The 12,922-nt window shown below is 42.0% G+C and overlaps 1 protein-coding gene across 1 annotated transcript in view; it reads right to left on the reverse strand.

Moving 5' to 3' along the window:
• Positions 1–12,922, reverse strand: part of LOC134469833 (IgGFc-binding protein-like) — a 123,075-nt gene that overhangs the window by 73,096 nt on the left and 37,057 nt on the right. Inside the window, exons 28-52 of the mRNA XM_063223863.1 lie at positions 12,717–12,845; positions 12,455–12,593; positions 12,165–12,306; positions 11,837–12,036; positions 11,550–11,688; positions 11,096–11,340; positions 10,627–10,775; positions 8,858–8,986; positions 8,596–8,734; positions 8,306–8,447; positions 7,978–8,177; positions 7,691–7,829; positions 7,237–7,481; positions 6,768–6,916; positions 4,979–5,107; positions 4,717–4,855; positions 4,427–4,568; positions 4,099–4,298; positions 3,812–3,950; positions 3,357–3,601; positions 2,888–3,036; positions 1,649–1,777; positions 1,387–1,525; positions 1,093–1,234; positions 765–964 (exon numbers count right to left, since the gene is read on the reverse strand). Of these exons, the coding sequence (XP_063079933.1) occupies positions 765–964; positions 1,093–1,234; positions 1,387–1,525; positions 1,649–1,777; positions 2,888–3,036; positions 3,357–3,601; positions 3,812–3,950; positions 4,099–4,298; positions 4,427–4,568; positions 4,717–4,855; positions 4,979–5,107; positions 6,768–6,916; positions 7,237–7,481; positions 7,691–7,829; positions 7,978–8,177; positions 8,306–8,447; positions 8,596–8,734; positions 8,858–8,986; positions 10,627–10,775; positions 11,096–11,340; positions 11,550–11,688; positions 11,837–12,036; positions 12,165–12,306; positions 12,455–12,593; positions 12,717–12,845 (4,039 nt within the window). The remainder of the gene's footprint in view (positions 1–764; positions 965–1,092; positions 1,235–1,386; positions 1,526–1,648; positions 1,778–2,887; positions 3,037–3,356; positions 3,602–3,811; positions 3,951–4,098; positions 4,299–4,426; positions 4,569–4,716; positions 4,856–4,978; positions 5,108–6,767; positions 6,917–7,236; positions 7,482–7,690; positions 7,830–7,977; positions 8,178–8,305; positions 8,448–8,595; positions 8,735–8,857; positions 8,987–10,626; positions 10,776–11,095; positions 11,341–11,549; positions 11,689–11,836; positions 12,037–12,164; positions 12,307–12,454; positions 12,594–12,716; positions 12,846–12,922) is intronic.

Consider the following 12,922-nt stretch of genomic DNA (forward strand, 5'->3'; position numbering starts at 1 on the left):
TTGAATGCTCTGCGTTGTGTTTTAGTTGACTCACTTGCAATAATAAAAATAAGTCTTGACTTCGTAGTTAAAAGGATCGATCAGGATACAGTTTATTATAGAAAAAGTGAGATTACAAAAAGAATAAGAAGAAAATAAAAGAAGTAAAAGTGGGAAAAGAATAAAAAAGTTAAAAAGAAATAAAAATGAGACAAAGTCTCACAGCGTCTCACTATCTAGGCAGCATCCTATCTCTGGCGAATGACAGGCAAATCGATCGACAACTGACAAAATGGTGGCAACGGTTTTTATACCGTCTTCCTCATGTCAGCAGGTTACACGTATGCAAGTATGATCTTAGTTAAGGAAGATGTCGTCTCCATGTCTCCAGTAGTGACGAAGCATAAAAACACCTATCGCTAAGGATAACACACAGCCTAGATGTGTCTGCTATCTGGAAAGTTAGGCGCGAGCACACTGTGCCCTGGCACAATGGCCTTCAACAGCAGAGGCTCTCGCTCTGAGCTCTCCAGATATCAGCAAAGTAACAATAAACATGCCACATTCCAGGGCCCAATTGATTGGAACACTGGAATAGGCAAAAGTAAACAACAGTATGGTCAATCAGTTGTTGGTCAGCTGCAAAATGCAGCAGGATATACCACTCAAATTCAACAATAGTTCATTTTTTCTATAATAGACAACATACTACGCTGTCATTTTCCATCTAGCACACATGCTACTTGGAGTAGAAGGAAACAAAACAAGCAAAGCGGTTTGTTCACCTCGTAGTATAGGCCATTGGTGTGCTGGCATCCACAGCTGTCTTCCTGAACACACTTGCCAGCACTGAGGACGTAACCTTCGTCACACACACACCCCTCTGCACACGGCCCGATACACTGCGCAGGGGGAGGTGTGACGCAGGAGGGCTGGCAGGGTGGAGCACAGGACTCATAATGGCTGTTGGGAGGGCAGGTCAGGGCTTTGGGGAGAAAACAAAGAACGAGAGGGAGGTCAATAAGCAATATCAAACGTCTGAGCAATAAAGAATTTAGACATTTACTGAACATGGAATCTCCGTATAGATGGGGCTGGTGGTCAGACACTCACGACAGAATGTGGCGCTTCTCCAAGGCTCGATGGTGACTCCACGATCCTGGCACTCATTCACATAGGCCTCTATGGCCTCGCAAAGGGCAGATTCGAGTCCATCCAGTTCACACAGGTCAAACGTGCAGTCCTTGAAGAAGTTCTGGAAAGATCACAACATAAAATAAATACATTAAATGTTGCAAGTCACAAAGTATAGAATTAAAAAAAATACAATTTATTCCAAATTCCCTGTCCATTTGCCAATTTTGCAGTCTGCTTTGTGAAAAGGATCCTAACGTGGAGGCAACTCACGTCGGAATTGACAATGGAGTGGCACACAGCAAATGGACCGTTGGTGTTCTGAATGATTCCACAGAAGGCAGGAGCCTCGTACTTCTCCTCGTCCTCTGGAGTACAGCCAAGGAGAGGCACTTCTGGATTGTTGTCGCACCTAAATTATGTGGTAATTATGGAATATATTGGTTATAAAAACTGGGGATGTAAGCATGAATGCAAGGAACTGTGGTGACAAATTTTGAAGTAAATTTGGTGCTTGTATATTACTGCGTCTTACTTGGGGTCAGTGTTCCAGCTGTTGCCAAAGTCGTTTGGTGTAGTCACAAGCTCGCCAGTTGGAGTAAGGAAATCATTTCCGGGGTTGCCGTCATAATCTCCACAAAGACCACACACCTTCTCCTTGTAGCTGCACAAATATAAACAAGTCATAGTGAAGCAACACAGACTCAGAAAAGATCAGAGATGAACATAACACAAGTCTTTCAAAAGTTACAAATGGATGGTTTAGTGCTTTCTTTGGAAGCAGAGAAGGCTTTTGACCGGTTAGAATACTCTTGTTTATTGTATTGCCTGGATACATTTGATTTGGGGGATGACTTTATAAGATAGGTCAGGGTCTTATATGATAAACCACAGGCGGCTAATCTAGCTAATGACATTATGTCTGCCAATTTTCCTGTATTTAGAGGAACTACACAGTGTTATTCCCTGCCCCCCCCCCTGTTTGCCTTGGCCACAGAGCCATTGTCAAAGGCCATAAGAGCAACGCCTTCTATCCAGGATTTACAAATAGGCGAGTCAGACTATAATAAGTCTTTATGCAGATGATGTTTTCATAGGCTATACCTTTCAAGACCGAACTCATCAATACTAATATTACTCACTGTTAGTGACTCATTCAACAATTGTTCTGGTTATAAAATTAATCTCACAAAATCAGAAGCCATGCCAATTGGAAGTTTAAGATCAGTTCCCAATACATTGCCTTATTTCCCCTTCAAATGGGATGGAGTTCTTTGCCCATATCTCGGCTGGGGCATTTGCAATGATCAAGATGAATATTTTGTCAAGGTTGTTGTATCCTATTCAAATGGTCCCTATTTTGTTTTCAAATGCAGTTGTGAAAAGACTAAATGGTTGGCTTAGTTAATTCATTGGGAGCAAACTAAAGCTAAAATATTGAAGATGCTACAACACATTTGTCAAAGCCATGATGCAAAGTTGTGTTTTTCAAAGCTTTTCTGAGTTTATTATGTCATAGTGAGCAAAAAATGAGAAATTTCAAGATCGGGCCTATATGGGAGGTTGTACCCTCTTTAAAAACAAAAGGAAAAAAGGAAACCGGTGGAGGTTGTAAATATTCATGAAGAAATTTGTGACACACACTAGAAACACACTGGACCCTTTTAGGATCATTATGTTACAAAGCTCAGTGTCTTAATGCTAAGTCACCAAATGTATTTTAAAGTACTGCACATCAACCTGAAATGCAGAGCTAATGGTGATGTTGACTTACGCAGATGTCACTTTGATGTCCATGTAGTGGTTGCCATCATAACGAACAGTCACCCCAAAGCTCATGCCCACTGTGTAATGTTTTCCGGACTTGTAGACAGAAACATCTGGAGCTGGATTCACAGGGAGGTTCACATTGGTCCCATTTATCTGTGAGACAAACAGAGAAAAGAGCAAGAAGACAAACCGATATGTTCATAAGAGGTTGAGATACTACACGATAGGAATGGGCAAATATTTGCAATGAAAACCTCAATGTTGAACTGGACCATTTCTGTCAATTGTAGACATAGTATATCCCCACACTATCTATTACACATGCAATGTACAGAATTTCTCACAAAGTTTTAGTAGTTCATAGCTTCTTCGGTTGTTTTAACCTTAAATTGGTCATTTTTTTAGGTTGAATGTTTATCCCTAAAAATATTTTATGTAGTTATAAAGAGTGTGAAAAGTGCTGATCATCTTACCCGGAAGATTCCTCCTTTAAGAATGGACAACGTCATGCCATGGACGTAGACAAGCACTTCTGCCACATAGCTTACTCTGTCGTTGTTGTTTCGGTTCTCGTTGGTCGCGTGGACCTCGTAATGTGGCATGCTGGTCGTGTTGCAAGGTTTGGACATCAGGTAAGTGCAGGTGCCCATGAAGTCGTACTTCAACTCATCAAAAGTGGTGTAGTGGGGATCACCAGAGGCAACACAGGTGGAGGTGGCTGTGGATGGAGACGGTTTCAGTGACACAAACCATACAAGAATTTTGGATTTACTATTAACGTGAGAGTGGCAAATTGTACCTTGAGGATGCTTAAAAAAGACAAGAGATCAACATCCAACTGCAGTGGACAAAACTTTCAGTGATCCTTGAAAAATACCTTTTGAATTATTTCTGCAGAATGAGTGTTTGAACAACAGCCGATACGTACTTATTGGATGGCACCCAAGAATTCCTCCCTGGACACCACACTGCTGCGAAGGCGGACATTCTCCACTATCACAGTCGACCGACGGAGGATTGCACGTGCACTTCAGGTCACAGTCTGCGGTATAGAACACCTCTCCAGGCTGATGACAGGAAAAATGGTCAGATTTTTTTTTAAAATGCATAGTTCATTTTTTCTATAATAGACAACATACTACGCTGTCATTTTCCATCTAGCACACATGCTACTTGGAGTAGAAGGAAACAAAACAAGCAAAGCGGTTTGTTCACCTCGTAGTATAGGCCATTGGTGTGCTGGCATCCACAGCTGTCTTCCTGAACACACTTGCCAGCACTGAGGACGTAACCTTCGTCACACACACACCCCTCTGCACACGGTCCGATACACTGCGCAGGGGGAGGTGTGACGCAGGAGGGCTGGCAGGGTGGAGCACAGGACTCATAATGGCTGTTGGGAGGGCAGGTCAGGGCTTTGGGGAGAAAACAAAGAACGAGAGGGAGGTCAATAAGCAATATCAAACGTCTGAGCAATAAAGAATTTAGACATTTACTGAACATGGAATCTCCGTATAGATGGGGCTGGTGGTCAGACACTCACGACAGAATGTGGCGCTTCTCCAAGGCTCGATGGTGACTCCACGATCCTGGCACTCATTCACATAGGCCTCTATGGCCTCGCAAAGGGCAGATTCGAGTCCATCCAGTTCACACAGGTCAAACGTGCAGTCCTTGAAGAAGTTCTGGAAAGATCACAACATAAAATAAATACATTAAATGCAAGTCACAAAGTATAGAATTTAAAAAATACAATTTATTCCAAATTCCCTGTCCATTTGCCAATTTTGCAGTCTGCTTTGTGAAAAGGATCCTAACGTGGAGGCAACTCACGTCGGAATTGACAATGGAGTGGCACACAGCAAATGGACCGTTGGTGTTCTGAATGATTCCACAGAAGGCAGGAGCCTCGTACTTCTCCTCGTCCTCTGGAGTACAGCCAAGGAGAGGCACTTCTGGATTGTTGTCGCACCTAAATTATGTGGTAATTATGGAATATATTGGTTATAAAAACTGGGGATGTAAGCATGAATGCAAGGAACTGTGGTGACAAATTTTGAAGTAAATTTGGTGCTTGTATATTACTGCGTCTTACTTGGGGTCAGTGTTCCAGCTGTTGCCAAAGTCGTTTGGTGTAGTCACAAGCTCGCCAGTTGGAGTAAGGAAATCATTTCCGGGGTTGCCGTCATAATCTCCACAAAGACCACACACCTTCTCCTTGTAGCTGCACAAATATAAACAAGTCATAGTGAAGCAACACAGACTCAGAAAAGATCAGAGATGAACATAACACAAGTCTTTCAAAAGTTACAAATGGATGGTTTAGTGCTTTCTTTGGAAGCAGAGAAGGCTTTTGACCGGTTAGAATACTCTTGTTTATTGTATTGCCTGGATAAATTTGATTTGGGGGATGACTTTATAAGATAGGTCAGGGTCTTATATGATAAACCACAGGCGGCTATTCTAGCTAATGACATTATGTCTGCCAATTTTCCTGTATTTAGAGGAACTACACAGTGTTATTCCCTGCCCCCCCCCCCCCCCTGTTTGCCTTGGCCACAGAGCCATTGTCAAAGGCCATAAGAGCAACGCCTTCTATCCATGATTTACAAATAGGCGAGTCAGACTATAATAAGTCTTTATGCAGATGATGTTTTCATAGGCTATACTGCCCTACAATCTTAGAACGCAGTAACTCTGAAAACGGCAAACTGAGAAAAAAGGCTTCAAAGTTTTCCATATGGTGCGACAACTGTGTTGTCGGTAAATTGGTGGTGACACTTCCTGGTAATGCTTGTTTAGGATAGAAATTTAATGCACACAAAAAAACCCCCAAAAAAACAACATTTATGTGTCTTTTTGCCACAAAAAACAGAGTTACTGCGTTCTTGGCTGGTATTACTGCCACAAAATGGAGTTACTGCAGGAGTTACTGCGTTCTTAGCTTGTATTACTGTGTCTTTGTACTGTACTGTCTACTCCCAAACCAGTCCCATTGGAACGTGCAGCAGTAACTCGCCGACTTACTGCGTTTTTGTTTAACCTTTTTTGGGTCATTTTTGCACTTTCGAAATGAGTTTTCTCCAAAACGGGACGGTGTTGGACCACCATTTTTGGACACAAGACAAATGAGGTAGTTTAGAACCGATTTCCGATATAAAAAAAAATTCGACCATTTTGAGTTACTGCGTTCTAGTATTGCACGGCAGTATACCTTTCAAGACCGAACTCATCAATACTAACATTACTCACTGTTATTGACTCATTCAACAATTGTTCTGGTTATAAAATTAATCTCACAAAATCAGAAGCCATGCCAATTGGAAGTTTAAGCTCAGTTCCCAATACATTGCCTTATTTCCCCTTCAAATGGGATGGAGTTCTTTGCCCATATCTCGGCTGGGGCATTTGCAATGATCAAGATGAATATTTTGTCAAGGTTGTTGTATCCTATTCAAATGGTCCCTATTTTGTTTTCAAATGCAGTTGTGAAAAGACTAAATGGTTGGCTTAGTTAATTCATTGGGAGCAAACTAAAGCTAAAATATTGAAGATGCTACAACACATTTGTCAAAGCCATGATGCAAAGTTGTGTTTTTCAAAGCTTTTCTGAGTTTATTATGTCATAGTGAGCAAAAAATGAGAAATTTCAAGATCGGGCCTATATGGGAGGTTGTACCCTCTTTAAAAACAAAAGGAAAAAAGGAAACCGGTGGAGGTTGTAAATATTCATGAAGAAATTTGTGACACACACTAGAAACACACTGGACCCTTTTAGGATCATTATGTTACAAAGCTCAGTGTCTTAATGCTAAGTCACCAAATGTATTTTAAAGTACTGCACATCAACCTGAAATGCAGAGCTAATGGTGATGTTGACTTACGCAGATGTCACTTTGATGTCCATGTAGTGGTTGCCATCATAACGAACAGTCACCCCAAAGCTCATGCCCACTGTGTAATGTTTTCCGGACTTGTAGACAGAAACATCTGGAGCTGGATTCACAGGGAGGTTCACATTGGTCCCATTTATCTGTGAGACAAACAGAGAAAAGAGCAAGAAGACAAACCGATATGTTCATAAGAGGTTGAGATACTACACGATAGGAATGGGCAAATATTTGCAATGAAAACCTCAATGTTGAACTGGACCATTTCTGTCAATTGTAGACATAGTATATCCCCACACTATCTATTACACATGCAATGTACAGAATTTCTCACAAAGTTTTAGTAGTTCATAGCTTCTTCGGTTGTTTTAACCTTAAATTGGTCATTTTTTTAGGTTGAATGTTTATCCCTAAAAATATTTTATGTAGTTATAAAGAGTGTGAAAAGTGCTGATCATCTTACCCGGAAGATTCCTCCTTTAAGAATGGACAACGTCATGCCATGGACGTAGACAAGCACTTCTGCCACATAGCTTACTCTGTCGTTGTTGTTTCGGTTCTCGTTGGTCGCGTGGACCTCGTAATGTGGCATGCTGGTCGTGTTGCAAGGTTTGGACATCAGGTAAGTGCAGGTGCCCATGAAGTCGTACTTCAACTCATCAAAAGTGGTGTAGTGGGGATCACCAGAGGCAACACAGGTGGAGGTGGCTGTGGATGGAGACGGTTTCAGTGACACAAACCATACAAGAATTTTGGATTTACTATTAACGTGAGAGTGGCAAATTGTACCTTGAGGATGCTAAAAAAGACAAGAGATCAACATCCAACTGCAGTGGACAAAACTTTCAGTGATCCTTGAAAAATACCTTTTGAATTATTTCTGCAGAATGAGTGTTTGAACAACAGCCGATACGTACTTATTGGATGGCACCCAAGAATTCCTCCCTGGACACCACACTGCTGCGAAGGCGGACATTCTCCACTATCACAGTCGACCGACGGAGGATTGCACGTGCACTTCAGGTCACAGTCTGCGGTATAGAACACCTCTCCAGGCTGATGACAGGAAAAATGGTCAGATTTTTTTTTTAAATGCATAGTTCATTTTTTCTATAATAGACAACATACTACGCTGTCATTTTCCATCTAGCACACATGCTACTTGGAGTAGAAGGAAACAAAACAAGCAAAGCGGTTTGTTCACCTCGTAGTATAGGCCATTGGTGTGCTGGCATCCACAGCTGTCTTCCTGAACACACTTGCCAGCACTGAGGACGTAACCTTCGTCACACACACACCCCTCTGCACACGGTCCGATACACTGCGCAGGGGGAGGTGTGACGCAGGAGGGCTGGCAGGGTGGAGCACAGGACTCATAATGGCTGTTGGGAGGGCAGGTCAGGGCTTTGGGGAGAAAACAAAGAACGAGAGGGAGGTCAATAAGCAATATCAAACGTCTGAGCAATAAAGAATTTAGACATTTACTGAACATGGAATCTCCGTATAGATGGGGCTGGTGGTCAGACACTCACGACAGAATGTGGCGCTTCTCCAAGGCTCGATGGTGACTCCACGATCCTGGCACTCATTCACATAGGCCTCTATGGCCTCGCAAAGGGCAGATTCGAGTCCATCCAGTTCACACAGGTCAAACGTGCAGTCCTTGAAGAAGTTCTGGAAAGATCACAACATAAAATAAATACATTAAATGCAAGTCACAAAGTATAGAATTAAAAAAATACAATTTATTCCAAATTCCCTGTCCATTTGCCAATTTTGCAGTCTGCTTTGTGAAAAGGATCCTAACGTGGAGGCAACTCACGTCGGAATTGACAATGGAGTGGCACACAGCAAATGGACCGTTGGTGTTCTGAATGATTCCACAGAAGGCAGGAGCCTCGTACTTCTCCTCGTCCTCTGGAGTACAGCCAAGGAGAGGCACTTCTGGATTGTTGTCGCACCTAAATTATGTGGTAATTATGGAATATATTGGTTATAAAAACTGGGGATGTAAGCATGAATGCAAGGAACTGTGGTGACAAATTTTGAAGTAAATTTGGTGCTTGTATATTACTGCGTCTTACTTGGGGTCAGTGTTCCAGCTGTTGCCAAAGTCGTTTGGTGTAGTCACAAGCTCGCCAGTTGGAGTAAGGAAATCATTTCCGGGGTTGCCGTCATAATCTCCACAAAGACCACACACCTTCTCCTTGTAGCTGCACAAATATAAACAAGTCATAGTGAAGCAACACAGACTCAGAAAAGATCAGAGATGAACATAACACAAGTCTTTCAAAAGTTACAAATGGATGGTTTAGTGCTTTCTTTGGAAGCAGAGAAGGCTTTTGACCGGTTAGAATACTCTTGTTTATTGTATTGCCTGGATAAATTTGATTTGGGGGATGACTTTATAAGATAGGTCAGGGTCTTATATGATAAACCACAGGCGGCTATTCTAGCTAATGACATTATGTCTGCCAATTTTCCTGTATTTAGAGGAACTACACAGTGTTATTCCCTGCCCCCCCCCCCCCTGTTTGCCTTGGCCACAGAGCCATTGTCAAAGGCCATAAGAGCAACGCCTTCTATCCATGATTTACAAATAGGCGAGTCAGACTATAATAAGTCTTTATGCAGATGATGTTTTCATAGGCTATACTGCCCTACAATCTTAGAACGCAGTAACTCTGAAAACGGCAAACTGAGAAAAAAGGCTTCAAAGTTTTCCATATGGTGCGACAACTGTGTTGTCGGTAAATTGGTGGTGACACTTCCTGGTAATGCTTGTTTAGGATAGAAATTTAATGCACACAAAAAAAACCCCAAAAAAACAACATTTATGTGTCTTTTTGCCACAAAAAACAGAGTTACTGCGTTCTTGGCTGGTATTACTGCCACAAAATGGAGTTACTGCAGGAGTTGCTGCGTTCTTAGCTTGTATTACTGTCTACTCCCAAACCAGTCCCATTGGAACGTGCAGCAGTAACTCGCCGACTTACTGCGTTTTTGTTTAACCTTTTTTGGGTCATTTTTGCACTTTCAAAATGAGTTTTCTCCAAAACGGGACGGTGTTGGACCACCATTTTTGGACACAAGACAAATGAGGTAGTTTAGAACCGATTTCCGATATAAAAAAAAATTCGACCATTTTGAGTTACTGCGTTCTAGTATTGCACGGCAGTATACCTTTCAAGACCGAACTCATCAATACTAACATTACTCACTGTTATTGACTCATTCAACAATTGTTCTGGTTATAAAATTAATCTCACAAAATCAGAAGCCATGCCAATTGGAAGTTTAAGCTCAGTTCCCAATACATTGCCTTATTTCCCCTTCAAATGGGATGGAGTTCTTTGCCCATATCTCGGCTGGGGCATTTGCAATGATCAAGATGAATATTTTGTCAAGGTTGTTGTATCCTATTCAAATGGTCCCTATTTTGTTTTCAAATGCAGTTGTGAAAAGACTAAATGGTTGGCTTAGTTAATTCATTGGGAGCAAACTAAAGCTAAAATATTGAAGATGCTACAACACATTTGTCAAAGCCATGATGCAAAGTTGTGTTTTTCAAAGCTTTTCTGAGTTTATTATGTCATAGTGAGCAAAAAATGAGAAATTTCAAGATCGGGCCTATATGGGAGGTTGTACCCTCTTTAAAAACAAAAGGAAAAAAGGAAACCGGTGGAGGTTGTAAATATTCATGAAGAAATTTGTGACACACACTAGAAACACACTGGACCCTTTTAGGATCATTATGTTACAAAGCTCAGTGTCTTAATGCTAAGTCACCAAATGTATTTTAAAGTACTGCACATCAACCTGAAATGCAGAGCTAATGGTGATGTTGACTTACGCAGATGTCACTTTGATGTCCATGTAGTGGTTGCCATCATAACGAACAGTCACCCCAAAGCTCATGCCCACTGTGTAATGTTTTCCGGACTTGTAGACAGAAACATCTGGAGCTGGATTCACAGGGAGGTTCACATTGGTCCCATTTATCTGTGAGACAAACAGAGAAAAGAGCAAGAAGACAAACCGATATGTTCATAAGAGGTTGAGATACTACACGATAGGAATGGGCAAATATTTGCAATGAAAACCTCAATGTTGAACTGGACCATTTCTGTCAATTGTAGACATAGTATATCCCCACACTATCTATTACACATGCAATGTACAGAATTTCTCACAAAGTTTTAGTAGTTCATAGCTTCTTCGGTTGTTTTAACCTTAAATTGGTCATTTTTTTAGGTTGAATGTTTATCCCTAAAAATATTTTATGTAGTTATAAAGACTGTGAAAAGTGCTGATCATCTTACCCGGAAGATTCCTCCTTTAAGAATGGACAACGTCATGCCATGGACGTAGACAAGCACTTCTGCCACATAGCTTACTCTGTCGTTGTTGTTTCGGTTCTCGTTGGTCGCGTGGACCTCGTAATGTGGCATGCTGGTCGTGTTGCAAGGTTTGGACATCAGGTAAGTGCAGGTGCCCATGAAGTCGTACTTCAACTCATCAAAAGTGGTGTAGTGGGGATCACCAGAGGCAACACAGGTGGAGGTGGCTGTGGATGGAGACGGTTTCAGTGACACAAACCATACAAGAATTTTGGATTTACTGTTAACGTGAGAGTGGCAAATTGTACCTTGAGGATGCTAAAAAAGACAAGAGATCAACATCCAACTGCAGTGGACAAAACTTTCAGTGATCCTTGAAAAATACCTTTTGAATTATTTCTGCAGAATGAGTGTTTGAACAACAGCCGATACGTACTTATTGGATGGCACCCAAGAATTCCTCCCTGGACACCACACTGCTGCGAAGGCGGACATTCTCCACTATCACAGTCGACCGACGGAGGATTGCACGTGCACTTCAGGTCACAGTCTGCGGTATAGAACACCTCTCCAGGCTGATGACAGGAAAAATGGTCAGATTTTTTTTAAAAATGCATAGTTCATTTTTTCTATAATAGACAACATACTACGCTGTCATTTTCCATCTAGCACACATGCTACTTGGAGTAGAAGGAAACAAAACAAGCAAAGCGGTTTGTTCACCTCGTAGTATAGGCCATTGGTGTGCTGGCATCCACAGCTGTCTTCCTGAACACACTTGCCAGCACTGAGGACGTAACCTTCGTCACACACACACCCCTCTGCACACGGTCCGATACACTGCGCAGGGGGAGGTGTGACGCAGGAGGGCTGGCAGGGTGGAGCACAGGACTCATAATGGCTGTTGGGAGGGCAGGTCAGGGCTTTGGGGAGAAAACAAAGAACGAGAGGGAGGTCAATAAGCAATATCAAACGTCTGAGCAATAAAGTATTTAGACATTTACTGAACATGGAATCTCCGTATAGATGGGGCTGGTGGTCAGACACTCACGACAGAATGTGGCGCTTCTCCAAGGCTCGATGGTGACTCCACGATCCTGGCACTCATTCACATAGGCCTCTATGGCCTCGCAAAGGGCAGATTCGAGTCCATCCAGTTCACACAGGTCAAACGTGCAGTCCTTGAAGAAGTTCTGGAAAGATCACAACATAAAATAAATACATTAAATGCAAGTCACAAAGTATAGAATTAAAAAAATACAATTTATTCCAAATTCCCTGTCCATTTGCCAATTTTGCAGTCTGCTTTGTGAAAAGGATCCTAACGTGGAGGCAACTCACGTCGGAATTGACAATGGAGTGGCACACAGCAAATGGACCGTTGGTGTTCTGAATGATTCCACAGAAGGCAGGAGCCTCGTACTTCTCCTCGTCCTCTGGAGTACAGCCAAGGAGAGGCACTTCTGGATTGTTGTCGCACCTAAATTATGTGGTAATTATGGAATATATTGGTTATAAAAACTGGGGATGTAAGCATGAATGCAAGGAACTGTGGTGACAAATTTTGAAGTAAATTTGGTGCTTGTATATTACTGCGTCTTACTTGGGGTCAGTGTTCCAGCTGTTGCCAAAGTCGTTTGGTGTAGTCACAAGCTCGCCAGTTGGAGTAAGGAAATCATTTCCGGGGTTGCCGTCATAATCTCCACAAAGACCACACACCTTCTCCTTGTAGCTGCACAAATATAAACAAGTCATAGTGAAGCAACACAGACTCAGAAAAGATCAGAGATGAACATAACACAAGTCTTT

The sequence above is a fragment of the Engraulis encrasicolus genome, chromosome 19, assembly GCF_034702125.1.
Source record: "Engraulis encrasicolus isolate BLACKSEA-1 chromosome 19, IST_EnEncr_1.0, whole genome shotgun sequence".
NCBI lineage: Eukaryota > Metazoa > Chordata > Actinopteri > Clupeiformes > Engraulidae > Engraulis > Engraulis encrasicolus.